At 53.5% G+C, this 15,076-nt stretch overlaps 5 protein-coding genes across 5 annotated transcripts in view; 4 read left to right on the top strand and 1 right to left on the bottom strand.

Annotated features, from left to right (window-relative positions):
• Position 1: 1 nt before the first annotated feature.
• Positions 2–1,135, bottom strand: PODANS_2_3580 (uncharacterized protein; the record flags this gene model as incomplete). Its single annotated transcript, XM_001911073.1, has 2 exons — positions 2–946; positions 1,043–1,135. Coding segments are annotated over 2 exons (1,038 nt in total), but the record flags the coding sequence as incomplete, so codon positions are not given.
• A 569-nt stretch (positions 1,136–1,704) lies between these two features.
• Positions 1,705–3,586, top strand: PODANS_2_3570 (uncharacterized protein; the record flags this gene model as incomplete). The annotated part of the gene is made up of 6 exons (XM_001911072.1): positions 1,705–1,754; positions 1,980–2,403; positions 2,477–2,641; positions 2,703–2,761; positions 2,834–2,992; positions 3,394–3,586. 6 exons carry the CDS (start codon positions 1,705–1,707, stop codon positions 3,584–3,586), a joined length of 1,050 nt encoding a protein of 349 aa, XP_001911107.1.
• A 7,644-nt stretch (positions 3,587–11,230) lies between these two features.
• Positions 11,231–12,364, top strand: PODANS_2_3560 (uncharacterized protein; the record flags this gene model as incomplete). The annotated part of the gene is made up of 1 exon (XM_001911071.1): positions 11,231–12,364. The coding sequence occupies one exon, from the start codon at positions 11,231–11,233 to the stop codon at positions 12,362–12,364; it is 1,134 nt and encodes a 377-aa protein (XP_001911106.1).
• A 933-nt stretch (positions 12,365–13,297) lies between these two features.
• On the top strand, positions 13,298–14,695 carry PODANS_2_3550 (uncharacterized protein; the record flags this gene model as incomplete). Its single annotated transcript, XM_001911070.1, has 2 exons — positions 13,298–13,370; positions 13,446–14,695. 2 exons carry the CDS (start codon positions 13,298–13,300, stop codon positions 14,693–14,695), a joined length of 1,323 nt encoding a protein of 440 aa, XP_001911105.1.
• A 174-nt stretch (positions 14,696–14,869) lies between these two features.
• The window catches only part of PODANS_2_3540 (uncharacterized protein), a gene marked incomplete at both ends in the record, with an annotated part of 1,371 nt that continues 1,164 nt past the window's right edge, over positions 14,870–15,076 (top strand). Inside the window, one exon of the mRNA XM_001911069.1 lies at positions 14,870–15,076. Coding sequence (XP_001911104.1) covers positions 14,870–15,076 — 207 coding nt within the window.

Genomic DNA, 15,076 nt, shown 5'->3' with positions numbered 1-15,076 from the left:
TCCATCCCCCGCATGTCCCCCCCTTGGTCCGAGCCCCCTGCCGTGTATTCCATAAATTAAAAAATATTGGCCTTCGGTCGCTAATTGTCCTCATTCCAAAACCTTCAACCGCCCCCTCACGTCCCCCATCCTCTTTTCTGTCCCCAGCAATCTCCCTCAGCAACCCCTCCTTGTCAAACCTCTTATTCTGTTCCAACGCAGAATCCACAAAAACGACATACCTCTCCCCCCTGTGCTCCTCATCAAGCAGCCACTTCACCAACTCCCTCGTCTTATCCACCAGATCCTTGTCATAAATCTTTGTCAAGAGAAAAACATTCTTGATTTTGAACTTCAGGCGGACAGACCCCAGTCTCCTAGACAGCTGCCTCACCCCCCAGGCCATATCCGACAATTGCTTTTTCGTCAGCAGCCTCGAGTTGAGGAACTCGTGATTGTCCTCAGGATTAGGGGAGGAGAGGGAAAGTGATAAAGAGGAAGTAGTCCTCGGCATAGCCAACATCTCCCTCTGCCATATCGTCTGGTCTGGCTGCCCTTCGTCAGTGGCGGGCTCGTCGTCTTCGGTGGCGGATAAGAGTTGGCACTTTGCCTCGGGGGAGGGTTGTGGTTGTGGGCGTCGCTTGGGGGGTTTATTAACTGGGATTGTGGTTTTGGAGTCGACCACTTCATTCAGCCCAGACGAAGAGGAGATATCCTCCACCTCTACATCCTCGTCCGCTGCTGGCTGTGGTGCCGTGTCGTCAAGGTTGAGTTTGTGGGATTCGAGAAATTGATGAACTAGGCATTCCGGCTTTGATTGTTGTCGGCAGGGGCGTCTATGGTTAGGATTAGACTGTTGCTGTTGGTGGATGCGCTGGATAACACCCGGGGAGATGTGAGAGCGGGAGGAGGTGACGAGGGAGGATTTTCGACGGTAGGGGTTTGATGGGTCGAAGGAGACCTTTTTCTCACAAATATAACAATCAGCTTGTTGTTGTTGTTGTTGTTGTTGTTGTTGTTGTCAGCTTGAGAACGGGGGGGGGAGGAAAAAAAAGAAACAAACCTCAACAGCATCCCCATCATCACTCGAGCTCTCATGTTGCCGCGTATCATCAAACGAAACCCGTTTTGGTAGTATCAGGTCCCGTTCCGCCATCTTTTCTCAGCCAGTCAATCGTGTGTAATGTTGACGATATCCTCAACCTTTTTTGCGCAAAAAAATAAGAAACTCGTTATTATGTTTTATGGGGCAGTCAGTCAGTCAGCGCATCACCTACTACATCCCCGATCTGAAATCTGATGGTGACGACAAGACACCCCTCCCCCAAACAGCAATGTACCTTGCGGGTTGCTCCCCGCCTTGCGTCATGGTGGGGTAGATACCTACCTACCCCATACTTGACCACCTTTGTCCAAACCACCGACCGGTCTGGACCACTTTGCCATTGTCTCATTGGCACCAAGACTCCAAATTCACTCGAGAACAAGAAAAAAAGCCAAAGCTAAAAGCAAACATTTACGCCTACATGGTGATAGTGTGGTTCGGTGAGGAAGCAACCCCCTCACTTGTGGAGTGAAGATAATGGTTTGGGTATAATTGGGGACAGAACTGAAACCATGGAACAGATGAAAGTATATATTTATATCGAGTTTTGTTTTTTGCATCCATCTAATAACGCAATTGATTTCTGAAGGAAAAGCAGCGTGTTATTTTGACACAAAAAAATGAAACATCTCGTGCTCACTGGGGCTTGCGCCTTGGACACGATTCTTACGTGAGTGCATGTTTACTTATCTTACTCATGAACTTGCTTTGTGTGGACTTACAAGTGGTGAATGAATGATGAACGGGGGCGGTTGTGAGCTCTCGACATCTTTCAAGAAGAAGATATCTTCTTTGAGGAGCCCTGGGATGAGATGCAAAGACTTGGTTCCCATCTTCAACACTCCATGATGATGTCTCTGAATGACACCCGCTAACACCCTCCCCCCCCCCCCAGCGTCCCAGCCTACCCACCCGAAGACGCCAAACAACGAGCCTCCTCCCTCCAAGTCCGCCGAGGAGGCAACTGCCCCAACACTCTCGAGGTCCTCCACCATCTATTCTCCCCATCAGACCAAGCCAACATCAAAACCCACCTGATATCCACCCTCCCAGCCCAAACCTCCCCCGCTATCGCGAAGATACACTCCTCCTTCGGCCCCGGCTCCACCAAGATCAACTTCTCACCATGCATCCACCGCGAGGGGCACACCGAGTCCGTAAGCAGCTACATCATCCGCAGCCTCGAGACCGGCAGCAGAACCGTCGTCAACTACAACGACCTGCCCGAGATGACACCCGACGAGTTCGAGCGTATCCTGGATACGCTACTACTGTCCAACTCCAAGGAGGAGGAGGACAGCTGGTGGTTTCACTTCGAGGTAGATACATACCTCCAAAAAGAAAAAAAGGGACACCAGCCATGGAAGGTCGTTGACTGTTTCTCTCTGTCAGGGCCGAATCCCATCCACAACCCTCCAATGCATCCACTACATCCGCACCCACCTCCCACCCAACACCACCACAATCAGCGTCGAATGCGAAAAGCCCAACCGGGAAGGCCTAACCTCCCTCGCAGCCGAGGCAGACGTGGTCTTTTACTCGTCAAGTTGGGCCGAAGTACGTCTGCCTGCCTGCCTTCTCCCAACCCCTTAAACTGACACTGTATAACAAATATTAGAGCCGGGGATATCACAACCCGGAAGCCTGTCTAAGAGGAGAAGCACCCTCAGCAAGAGCGTATGTCCCCCCTCTCTATGAGAACGCGGTGGTAAGCCTAACACACTAACCCTGCTCCCAACCACCTATAAGTTCCCTCATGCTATGCACTTGGGGGGCAAGCGGTGCAGGTATGCTCACACGGAGGAAGCTCGGCGGCGGCAGCGGTGCCAAAGAACTGCAGGAGGAGGATAAATACATCCACCACTCTCCTGCAACTCCAAAAGACGGGAAACCTATAAAGGTAGTTGAGTAAGTCTCCTCTCTCTCACTCTCCCTTCGAATTCTCTTGCCGCAATTCAAACACCTCTTGCATCTCCGGGGAAAAGAAACACGAGTGTGATAATTGCCGCCGAGAAAAAGAGAGAGCCAACCCACCACTCCCCCTGTTGGTGTATGTAAAAGATTGGTACGCGTAAGAGAGGCAATCATCGTGGGTACAGACAGACAGAAAAAAAAGAGAGGGAAGCACTGCGGCGTGCATATTATTGCACTTTATCGGGTTGCGTTCCTGCCGAGAAAAAGAGTACATAAACTCTTAATTCGGTCCGGATATGGGATCAACACAACACAACACAATGACAAAAAAAAAGGTTGTGGTTCTTTTGGCTAACAGCTGGGGTGCTTTTTGCTGTGCCCCCGTCGATATTCAGCACCATCGGGGCGGGTGATACATTCATCGCTGGGGTGCTGTACGCCTCCTTGTCGTCGTCGTCGTTACACATGGTGGATGTCTCCTCCTCGTCGTCCCAAAAGGCAAAGCTCGCATTTGCTGTGGAACTGGCCACCAAAAAGGTTCAAGACGAGGGCTTTGCTCATCTAGCAGCTCAGCAACAACAGCCTTAGCGCACATGCTGGTTTTCCCCCCCGCCTGCGGCGTCTCCTCATCTCCCAATCTGGGGTAGCTGACCACTGCGTATGGAGTGAGTGGATGATGGATGAGTGGAGGAGGAGGCGGAGGAGGAGGATGAGAAGTGGATGGGTGTGGTGTGTGTGGATGACGTGGATGCATACGCCCAGTCATATGCGGCAGCTGAGGAATATCAAACAAACGTCGTGTTGCTTTTCCTTCTTTTCCCCCCAAGGTTGACGAGTCTAAAAAAAAAAAAAAAAAGGAGACAAAAATCCCTACCGCCTGGTTCGCGGCCTGATGTGAGCTGTAAGGTGTGAGCGGTTAGATAGGTAGGTGGTTAGCCATGATGGAACAAGAAAGGACATGGCAACCCCCTCGTGACCACCACCACCTATTGGACGGGAAGCACTCCCCGCGGCGGGGTTGTTGAAACGACGAAAAGAGCATCCGTATAAGTAATGCATGTTGAAAAGGCTCGGCCACAAGCGCCGAGGTGATGAGATAATGGCCGGAAGTGACCCGTCCAGATGAGCCGTCCGTCCTTCCTACCATGGCGTTGCGGTGGTGGTGCGGTTCGGGTCCAAAAAAGGAGCGGTGAATACGTACCTCAGTACCTGGCGGAAAGCCAAAGAGGGGGCTGCTGGCCTGCGTTGCCTGCTAAAGAGTGCTAGCGGACGGGGGCGATAGTCGTGCACCTCACCACTTCATAGGCGGTCCGGATGGGCTGATGGCTCACACTCACATTCCAACAAGCCCTGCTGCAATCACACAGCCAGCGCGGTCTCGGAGACAGTAACAGCTGCATGCCAATGACATGGCCATCCACACCCCCACACCTCCCTTCCCGTCTCCAGAATTGTGAGCAGGATAGGTACCACACACACAACACGCGCACGCACACACTCACACCAAAGAGGGCAAATGAATGCGACAAGAGACTCCCGCTGGCCCTCCAATCCGCCGACCGCCAACCACTTGCCTCTTCGTGTTGGCCCAAGCGGGCGCGAGCTTTAGCCTGTGGAGGTCAAAACAACGTGAATCGACTGTTGCCCAGATCAGCCACGGCCAGATTAATGAGATACACCATTTCACAGCGCGAGCACATTTCGAAACGATACAAGAACAGCCCCTCGTTGCCCTCTAATTCCGTGTGCCGTAGGAGCTTGTATGCACGCACCCCAGCAGAGCAGGACAGGAGTAATGAGCCAGCCAGCCAGCGCAGTGCAGTGTGCGAGCAAAGTGGGAAAAGTCCCCCCCTGGAGGATCTTGCCAGCGAACGAAAGCAAGAAGTGAGCGGTTCATCAAAAGCCATCCAAACCGGCAAAGTGTTTCCGTCTGCGGCGGCGAAGAGAAGAGGGTGGATGAGTGGATGACAAGGCGATCAAATGGAGAAATATCGGCTGCAGGCTTGTGAGGGACGCTTTTATCGGATCGCCCTTTTTCGATTTTCGAACGTCGGTGAATGGAGAGACGTTTGCTGCATCCCCGACTAGACCAACACGACGCATGGACAAGCTCGCAGGCTTTTGGTCAAGTCAAGCCCAACACGCGCCTCCGCCGCCGTCCTGGGCGTTTTTGCCGTGGTACGCTTTGTGCATGCGCATTCTTGTGACTGATGGCTGACGTCCACTCGTCTGGATGTCTTGGGAGACGAGCGTGCAGGATCAACAGGCGGCGGCAGGTTTGAATGAGCTGTCCCTTGTTTCGAAGCCGATGAGATGCTGGACGGGGGGGAAAAGTCCTCTTGCAACCTAGGGCTTGTTGCAGCCGTGGGAGGTGGAAGTGACAAAAACACAGCCATGGAGCCCCCTCCCCCAAGGCTCGGTTTAGTTGGATAGTCCAGCCTGTACCATCCCTGTCGGCCAACAATTCGTACTTGTTGGATCCATTGTTAGGAAGGCCTGGGTTGAACGGTACATGCATACCTAGAGATGCGTCATGCGGGAAAAGCCAGGGCCATGTATGCATGTATCAGTGATACCGCAAACTATGTAGGGCGTGGAAGAAGTTAATAACGGGTGTACGACGACGACGCAGTACTCCGTGCTCTCTGACACCACCCTCCACCGTTGGAGCTGGAGGCTGCTCCGAACAGTTGTTCATCAGTCATAACATGGGGCCGGGGATGCATTATGCGAGCCCAAGACGATGTTGCGCGGCGGCAAAAACAGATTTGCGAGCGGCATTGCATGCACAGTCGGTGGCACCAGAAGGCCTTCCGTAGCAATTAATACCTGGCAGAGCTTCTCCTGTCTCGTCTTAGCCGGAGTTGTATCGGTGGCCACAAGCGGGTTGGCTCATGTATCGAGGGTGCGAGGTTCAAACAGAAATGTCTAGAGCTGTACTCTTTGTCAATGCATGTTCTCGTTTGGCCCTTTTTCGACTGTGTTCCATCGATCCCCCGATGGGCATGCCGAAGCCTGGGTTTGGTTTCCTATCTGGTACTGCGTAAGCTCCCCGAGCCACAGTGAGCCATCCATGGTCTGGCAACGATGGCTTCCACGGCTCCACGGCCATCGGCCTTGATTGGTTTTGCCGCATTCGCACCCGAGGGACCCCAAGGGCGAACATGTCCCACTCAGGGGATCGTCGTTTATATGAGGGCCACGAGTCTGCTGCTGAGCATGCCTATACCGCAAGAAGAAGCTGACCTGGCTTGAAACAAGCCAGCCAGCCTGATGAGTGGCTTTTGGTCACTAATAATTTAGCATAGAGGGGGTAAACAACACTGCTGCTTGGGCGAGTCATGTAGGGCACCTCCCGGGTGAGGGTGATATGGGCTGCATCGATATGAGAGTTTGTTCGGCGTTGTGTTCGGTGCTCGGATCAGGTCTGATGATGCTTGTCTGATTAATATTTGAACGACCCTGTACGGAAACTCGCGGCTCGAAACAGGCTCCTGTTGACGGTGAGGGAGCGTGGGGCTGGCTTGTGGGATTTCATTGTGATGGCGGCATGCACACACAAAATGGCTCTTGACCATCGGCCACGGCCCAATCGCAGGACGTCAAACCATGTTGTCTCCGGTGCAGGGATCAAGATGGGCTCTCGCAGACGCCACCCCAACGTCTGATGGTCCTTGCTTTTTGGAGAGGATGCGGATGGTGACAGCGCGAGACTTGCAGCGCGGCCCGTGCTTCACCACAAGGCCCTGGTCGACCGCCCTATGTACGTTGTAGCCATGGGAATGGGAACTCCGTTCTGAGAAAAGACTGACGAGAGGAGGGGCACAACAAGGGGCCGGTCGGATCATGTAGGTAGCGTTCCTGATTTGGGGCCGATAGTCATATTGGCGTTGATAGGAAGGAGAAATCCAAAACCAGGTTGCCAGTTGGGCTTACTGCCTTGCATCAGCCTGCTGCAAAGTGGAAGTGTGTAACTTGTTGTATCGAGGTTTCTGCCGGCCGGGGCCAGGGCCGGTGCGGTGTTTGACTGCAAATGTGGTGCTGCTTTCCAGATTTATCGTAATATCCGGGCCTGAGCGGTGAATGGTGACAGAAAGTACCGAGAACTGGTGGCTAGGGCGTGCTAGTATGCAAATCTTGCGTACCGGGTACGAGGCTGGGGCTCCCTGTTTTGGGTGGTGGCAGTGGTACGGAGTAACTTTCCATGTCAGCAAGCGAGTGAGCGAGTGCAAACTTCGTCAGGGTGTTCAGCAGATCGGCACACTATACAAGTGTAGTGTATTTCGGTATCGTGAATGCAACAGCAGGGTGGATATTGCTCTTACGCAGGAGAGACAATAGTGCTGAGGAAGGGCTCCGCGATTCCCGCAGGTAGTACTCTGTAGGTAGGATCAATCGGCTGACCGAGGGACTTTTTTCCCTTTCTCTTTCGGCTACTGTACTAGTGAGTGGATGGTACGGAGTATGGTTGATGCTGACTCGAAATGTTGTTGCGTGTCGATGCGGAGACTTCAGAAATGATGGAATGGCCTCTTCCAACTGCAGAGAGGAGGAGGCTGAGACGTGTGCAGGAGGTACCTCCGTATAGTTCTGCGCTTACAGCGTTGTTCCATGTCGAATAGTCGGGCGGCCAATAAGACGACCAGGAAGACGGAAATAGTGTCTTGCCCGTTCGATCTTGGGGCCGCTCCTAGCTCCGTCGCTCGGCTGTCGATTCGGCGAATCAAGTTTTGGGTAACCAAAGTACGTACCGGGCGATCAAGGGGTGGTAGGTACTTGGAGATTCGAGAAGACGTGGACGGCATGACACTTTTTGTTTGAGAGAAAAAGAAACCAAGAGGAGAGATTGAGGGACTGAGGAACTGAGGAACTGGGACTGGGACTGGGACTGAGACTGAGACTGTGACTGTGACTGTGACTGTCAGCCAGACACGAGTGTGGAAGCCGGAAGCAGGCAGAAAATTGCATCTCCATCTGCTGACCACCTCAGCTTTTCGGGGTTGTGTCGTGACATTGCACTATCTGCTCGGTGGTGCTGGCTCTGGGCAAAGTTCACTTTCTCAGGTTGAACCTTGTGGGGAAGCGATCTCACAAAAAGATGGATCTGAGATGGCACGGATGGGCCTTGACACTGTGTTCTCTGATTGGTCGAGGGAACTTCAACGTCGTGTGCACTGGGCAACAGGGTGTGTGAAAAGGAGTGTCTCCATCAAGCCAATATCGAGACGCCAAGCCCCTCCCAGGCTGGGCCGAGCATGGGATTAAGTGGAAAATCGGGGTCTTGACCCTCTCTCGTTTAGCAAAATTTGCATCCCAACGCCCACCCACGCAACGCCAAGTTTCATTTTTTGCACCCCCCCTCTTTGCGAAAGTCTCCCTGGCCAACCGGTCATCGGCAGTTTGCGTTCCAATTCCGTTGCCCTCCAATGCCTCCAATGCCCTGAGGTGGGAAGGACTCGCCAGCATCCGCGGAAGGGTGTGGGATGATGTTGTCCTCATTGAAACGGTAATTTCAATGAATTTCACTCATCTGTCCGTCAAACGTCACATGGAACTGTTCTCCATGGCCCCGTTTCAACAGGCATTTTGCCTGCAACCTGGCGCCCAGTCGCATGGTTCTGTGGAGGTTCTGTGGAGCGCGGCGGTCGGACCGGCCATTCTTGTCAAGGTCTTTCTTTTTTCTGCTCGTTGCTTTTGGCTTGCTGACTTTCTTCTCCTGCGCAGCCGACGAAACGGAATGCACACTGCCGAGTGTGTAGTGTATCCGTACTCATCACTGATACTCGCGTCACTGGGACATGGTGAGAAAATGACCATGACGATCGATGGTCATGCTCGCTCTGTACCAAGGCCCCCTAGTGCTCGAGGAGAGTGCTGCTGAAAACGCCGCATCCATAGGTCAGCAGCCAGCCGGACAAGTACAGAGCGCGAACCAGCACCACCAGGAGCAGCACGATAACCCCCCAGCCACAGCTTTCCGGTCAGCGCCCACGCGCCTCAGCGCCAGGCCAACCTTGGGAATGTTCCATTTTGGCCGAGAGCCCGAGCCCGAGCCCTGGCGTTCCGGTGGTCCAGAAGCCATGCCAGGCTATCATCGTCGGTGGGGCAAACTGGTCAGCAAAGAAACATCACGAACGACCCGATTTCGATTCGAGAAACAGCCTAGCAGCAAGCCGTAAAAAGACTCACAATTCGGGGTACAGGGTACATTGTTCGAAGTGGGCGTCTGTGGCACCCAACAGCTGACTTGATCTGTATCATCACAGTCTCTACCGGAAGACAGGTTTCTTTTCGCCGTGCTGTGTCTCTCTGATGGTCACTGGCCAGGCTGATCAGAGAAGGTCACCTTCTCGTGCGCCTGCAAAGTGTTTCGACGAGTGAGCCGCGCCGCCATAGAGTCTCACACCCCTACATCCAGACAGTTCACCACAGCGTACACCCTCCCCCTACCGCCACCGCTACCGTACACCTCAAACTGATCCTGGCTGATCTGTGATGAGGTCTCTCACCCCTCCTCTACAGAGCGCCGCGCCCGCCCGAGTCTCGGAACACTCACTGCAATCCGCCCCGGCGCTCCCTCCAAGCCGCCTTCTTCTCACGCTTCTCTTGCGGTGCAGGGATGGCCCCCTGGTTGCCAGATGGCGGGCATGTGCATGGGTCAAGCCGCCGTGCGTGTCTCCACACTCCACAGCGTCTGAGGAACTGGTTGCTTTTAAGCCGAAAAAGGTATGGTGGGCATGATATCAAGACTTATGTGGTAAAAGGTACCGAATGGCCTGGGCTTCCATCCCCTTTTTATTTTTTTCGATCCTGCTGTCCACCACTGCAGGCACGAGAATGGAACCCCTCTCTACGGAGTGGGAGAAAAAAAAAGAGAAAAAAAAAGAGAAGAGAGCAGATAATGACGCTACTGTCGTATCTTGGCCGCTGCTCGCGTCAAAGCTTGCTCGGTCACGGACGAGCCAAACCTTTTTCCTTCTCTCTTTGAAGGGGTCACCACGAATTTGTCAAGGTGTGTACTTTCTTACTTGAGGATACACCCTGGTCTAGCACCAAGCCAAGGCCGTGCCTTTGATGGCGGTTGTGTGCCAGTTTCTGCAGTTCCTGTTTTCGCTCAGCCGCCTTTTGTTGAAAGGAACGGGGGAAGGCCGGGGTTCGGTTTACCTTCCCACAGGTGCCGGGGTGTTTTGCTTGGCTCACTTCTCCCTTCTCCCTGGTGTGGGTGCCGCTGGGAAGGGAAAGGCGTCCACTGGCGTCCTGTTGGACCACCTGCGGCGCACACGCTTCTCCTCTTGTCGGGGACGCTGGGCCGTCATTTCACTCGTCAACTCCTGGGTCACCCCTTGTGTCCTGTTACCAAGTACCTCCCGCCCAGAGGTTACGCTATTTGCTACTCCGCTTGACCGCCCATCCTAACCCAAATGATACTTGGTACGGAGTTTGATACCGTAATACAGACACGCAATACCACCATGTGCTATGGATGAGGATGATCGCGAGGGATGCCACCACCACCACCACCACCACCACCACCACCACCACCATCATTACCATTACCACCAGCCCCGACCCACGGCCCCATGTCCCACGTCCCACGGCCCACGGCGAGGAATGAGGTTTTGGCTTTTGCCCCTGCAACCCTGTCTCGGGACCACTCTTCACTTTCAGTCAAACCAAGGCTGGTCCTGCCCACATCTGCATCTGGCCATCTGCCCATCTCCCCCATGAGTCTCCATACCACCTCCGGCTTGCAGCTAGACAAGAGGCCGAAACCCTTTCATCAGACCCTCTCCAAGGGTCGGGTAGGCTAAACAATCCCTGCGCGTACATATGACGCAGGCCTGCGAGAGGGACAACCGGAGCCAAAGTCATGGACAAGCTCGGTTGACACGCAGTCTCGCACACACAGCGTGCCAAAGCGGCACCGGTTTGGCTTCTCATTCTTATTCTCATCTCCCTCTCCATGCCAACATGGAGCTTCGTCTTTCCCAAACTAGGTTTGATTTACACCTGGGCTATTTGTGCCCTTCCCTGTTCTTGTTGATTCCCTTGTCAGACTTTGACTCTGCAAAAGGAACTTGACACCCATCACAATCTCTCTTCTTCCTCCCTTTTCCAGACCAGATCTCTTTTTATATCGAGACCATACCAGCCTGATATAACTTGTCTTCTCTCTCAACACCCACACACAAACAACACAACCACTTGATGTCTTACCGGTAGCCAGTCAACATGGTGCCCGCTATGCTCAACGCCCACATGGGAGGTGTTCTCCCCCACCAGCTCTCTCAACACCAGGTGCCTCAGGCGCCCCAACCTCTCGACTATCCAGTTGACTCGGCCCTGCTCAACGAGCTCTCGAGGCAACTCGGCAGCACGAAACGGTGCTCTCAGCACGTACCACAATATGCTCAACGGCCAAACAACGCGATGAGGGTATCGAAGCCTGGGAGTGCCAACAACAGCCCCCGATCATCGATGCAGTCCAGGAGGAGGACATTGATTGGTGAAGGTTTCCACGGACGATTCCCACCTCAGCAACAACCACAGGCCGTCGACCCGACCTATCTTCCCACCCCAGTTCCCGAAGCTTCAAACGAGTCTTTCTACGGACAGGAGGTCAGACGGGCCAGGCCGGTCAGCTGGCATCCTTCTCCCCAGTACTCGGCTCAGACTCAGTTTTACCCACCACAAACCAGTTCGGTGCTCTGCTCGCCCTACCCGGCCTACAGCGAGGCCGAGATACTGGCGACCATGCACCAGTTGCCACCAACACCGGCGGTCTACTCGGGCTACGCATCTCCCGCGGAAGGATTCTCGCCGTTGTCTCTTCCGTACTCGAGTTTCAGCTCCCAGCAGCCCCTCTACTCGCCTCAAGTTCAGGCCCAGCAACCGGCCCCCATGTACCAGCCCGCACCACCAGGCACGACCGGAGCCATGGGCTGGAACGCTTACCCTACTGCCGGTCCCACTCACAACAACATCATGATGATGCCTGTACAACGGCACACTGCTCCTCCCACACCAGAGGACTTTGCCTGCCCTCCACCGCTCAGCCTCAACAACTATGGGAGTCTCGAGACGACACCATCCAAGGTGGAGAGCTTTGTTTCTGCCCAGGCGGTGCAGGTTCAGGAGGACGAGGATGAAGAGGAAGGCGAGATTCTTTACGGCATGGGTCTGTATGACCCTCCCAGCCACGCGCAGCCGGACGTGCACCGGTCTACCATCTTCTCTCTGCTTGGTGGGCCTGCTCCCACTGCCGATGAGAACAAGGGCCTAGGTCTCAAGCTTGAGGAGAGCTGGGAGCCTCCTGCCAGCGACGACGAAGAGGAAGAGGAGGATGGCGAGGGTGATGACGAGTAATATTGTTGTACTTTTTTTCTTTCTTCCCTTTTCACATTTCATCACTGCATAGCGAAGCAAGGTTTTGGGACAGCATATATGGGTAGCATTTACACGGCGTTTTGGCTTTAACGGGCATGTATAACTGCATAGCAAGGGAAGGCAATGGGAGGAACATCTACACTCAATGAAGAGGAGATATCGGGATTGAGTCTCACGACTCCTGGGAGGAAGGCAAGACAAGAACAGGAAGGGGCATACACACAAGATGTGTAAAAGGTACCTAGTGTACACGACTTTGTATCATTAGGCTTTTTTTTCTTTTTTTTCTTTTTGGCCTTTTTTGCCGACAAATTCAAGAAAGGACTAAGAGGTTTGATTCGGCAATAGCCATTGTTCCAAATAATGCGTATGTGATCCCCAGAAGTGATGATGATGGCTGCTTACAAACATTTGGCTATTGCGGAGCTAAAATTCAGGGGGTAAGGGGAAACACGAACAGTGAAAAAACACAAGTCGGCAACCAATGGCAAGCCAGCCCATTTTTGCTACCCCACAACCCCAGAAGCTGTCCCCAGAAAGTTTGCCCCTCAACCCCTCAGTTGAATTGATAAAACCTTGGGCGTCCGTTATCGGAACAAGTCGCCGTGGATAAGGTAGAGCTGCAGGTTGTAACACACGGCAAGTGAGTCAACCGACTTGTTTTCTCAAGCTTCAACTTTTTGTCTTGTTTTAGCAACTGGGGGAGAACTCTGAACACCTCACAAGAGTTACCACGGAAAAGATCAAGATGGCTTCTCAACAGTAAGTTCAACACCATTGATATCTTGTGTTTGCCCCACCGTGAACCACCTCGTGATCCCTACCCAGCCTTCCAACCGACCAAAACATCACGATGTGATAAACCCAATCATTTGAAGCCATAATACTAACTCTCAATGTAGCAAGGTTCTCATGCTCGGCGCCGGGTTCGTCACCCGCCCGACTCTTGACGTCCTCAGCCAGGCCGGCATCCCCGTGACCGTCGGTATGTTATTTCTGTCTGCTCTCGTATCCAACTTCCCCACCAAACCAAACCTCTAACTTTTCCGTCTCCCCTTAGCCTGCCGCACTCTGGCCACAGCCCAATCCCTCTCCTCGGGCGTCTCCAACGCCACCCCCATCTCCCTCGACGTCTCGGACCCCACGGCCCTCGACGCCGAAGTCGCCAAGCACGACCTCGTCATCTCCCTGATTCCTTACACCTTCCACGCCACCGTCATCAAGTCGGCCATCCGCAACAAGAAGAATGTCGTCACCACCTCGTATGTCTCCCCCGCCATGATGGAGCTCGACGCCGAGGCCAAGGCGGCGGGTATCACTGTCATGAACGAGATTGGCCTCGATCCCGGCATTGATCATTTGTACGCCATCAAGACTATTGATGAAGTTCACAAGGCCGGCGGCAAGATTTTGAGCTTCTTGAGCTACTGCGGTGGTCTCCCTGCGCCGGAGGATAGTGATAACCCGTTGGGGTACAAGTTCTCTTGGTCGTCGAGGGGTGTGCTGCTGGCGCTGAGGAACACGGGCAAGTGGTGGCAGGACGGGGAGGTGGTGGAGGTGCAGGGGAAGGATTTGATGAAGACGGCCAAGCCGTATTTTATCTATCCGGGTTTCGCGTTTGTGGCTTATCCCAACAGGGACAGCACTATTTACAAGGAGAGGTACAACATTCCCGAGGCGCAGACGGTGGTGAGAGGGACGCTGAGGTACCAGGGTTTCCCTCAGTTCATCAAGGTGTTGGTGGACATTGGGTTTTTGGAGGAGACCCCGCTTGATATCCTGAGCAGGCCTGTTTCTTGGAAGGAGGCCACGCAGGCTGTCATTGGGGCGCCGTCTACGTCTGCTGAGGATTTGGAGAAGACCATTCTTGCCAAGGCGAGCTTTGAGAGTGAGGAGGACAAGAAGAGGATTGTGAGCGGGTTGAAGTGGATCGGGCTGTTTTCTGATGAGGCTATCACTCCCAAGGGCAACCCGTTGGATACGCTTTGCGCGACGTTGGAGAAGAAGATGCAGTATGAGGAGAAGGAGAGGGATCTGGTGATGCTGCAGCACAAGTTTGAGATTGAGCATGCGGATGGGAGCAGGGAGACGAGGACGAGCACGCTGTGCGAGTATGGTGTTGTTGGGGGGTACTCGGCGATGGCGAAGACGGTGGGTGTGCCCTGCGCGGTGGCGGTGAAGCAGGTGTTGGAGGGGAAGATTAGCCAGAAGGGGGTGTTGGCGCCGATGAGCTGGGAGATTTGCGAGCCGTTGATGAGGGAGTTGGAGGTGAAGTATGGGATTACTATGGTTGAGAAGACTATTTCTTAGACATGAGGTCGAAAAAAGAAGTGAAACCCGGAAATGAGATACGGGTAGAAAGGGAACAGAAAAAAAGTGGTAGCAATGTTTATAGACGGACGATGAATGATGATTTCATTTGATGATGCATGAGCTGAGCTGAGCTGAGCTGAGCTGAGCTGAGCTGAGTGGGTGAGTGATGAGATGAGTGATGTGAGTGAGAGCATTTGCTGCAATGAGAAGTACATGACCTGTTCAACAAGAAGTGAAACTTTTTGTTTTCACTCAGTTGAATTTCATGCGTCGAGAGTATTGGTGTCGTGCAGCGACTTAGACCTCATTTTCCCATTGGGGTCGTCGCTTTTACTCACAATTTTCCGCCATGCGAGCAAAATTTTACTTCTCACGTCT

Source organism: Podospora anserina, chromosome 2 (genome assembly GCF_000226545.1).
Source record: "Podospora anserina S mat+ genomic DNA chromosome 2, supercontig 2".
NCBI lineage: Eukaryota > Fungi > Ascomycota > Sordariomycetes > Sordariales > Podosporaceae > Podospora > Podospora anserina.
The sequence above is the reverse complement of the archived record's forward strand: the minus strand, read 5'-3'. Positions and strand labels throughout refer to the sequence as shown.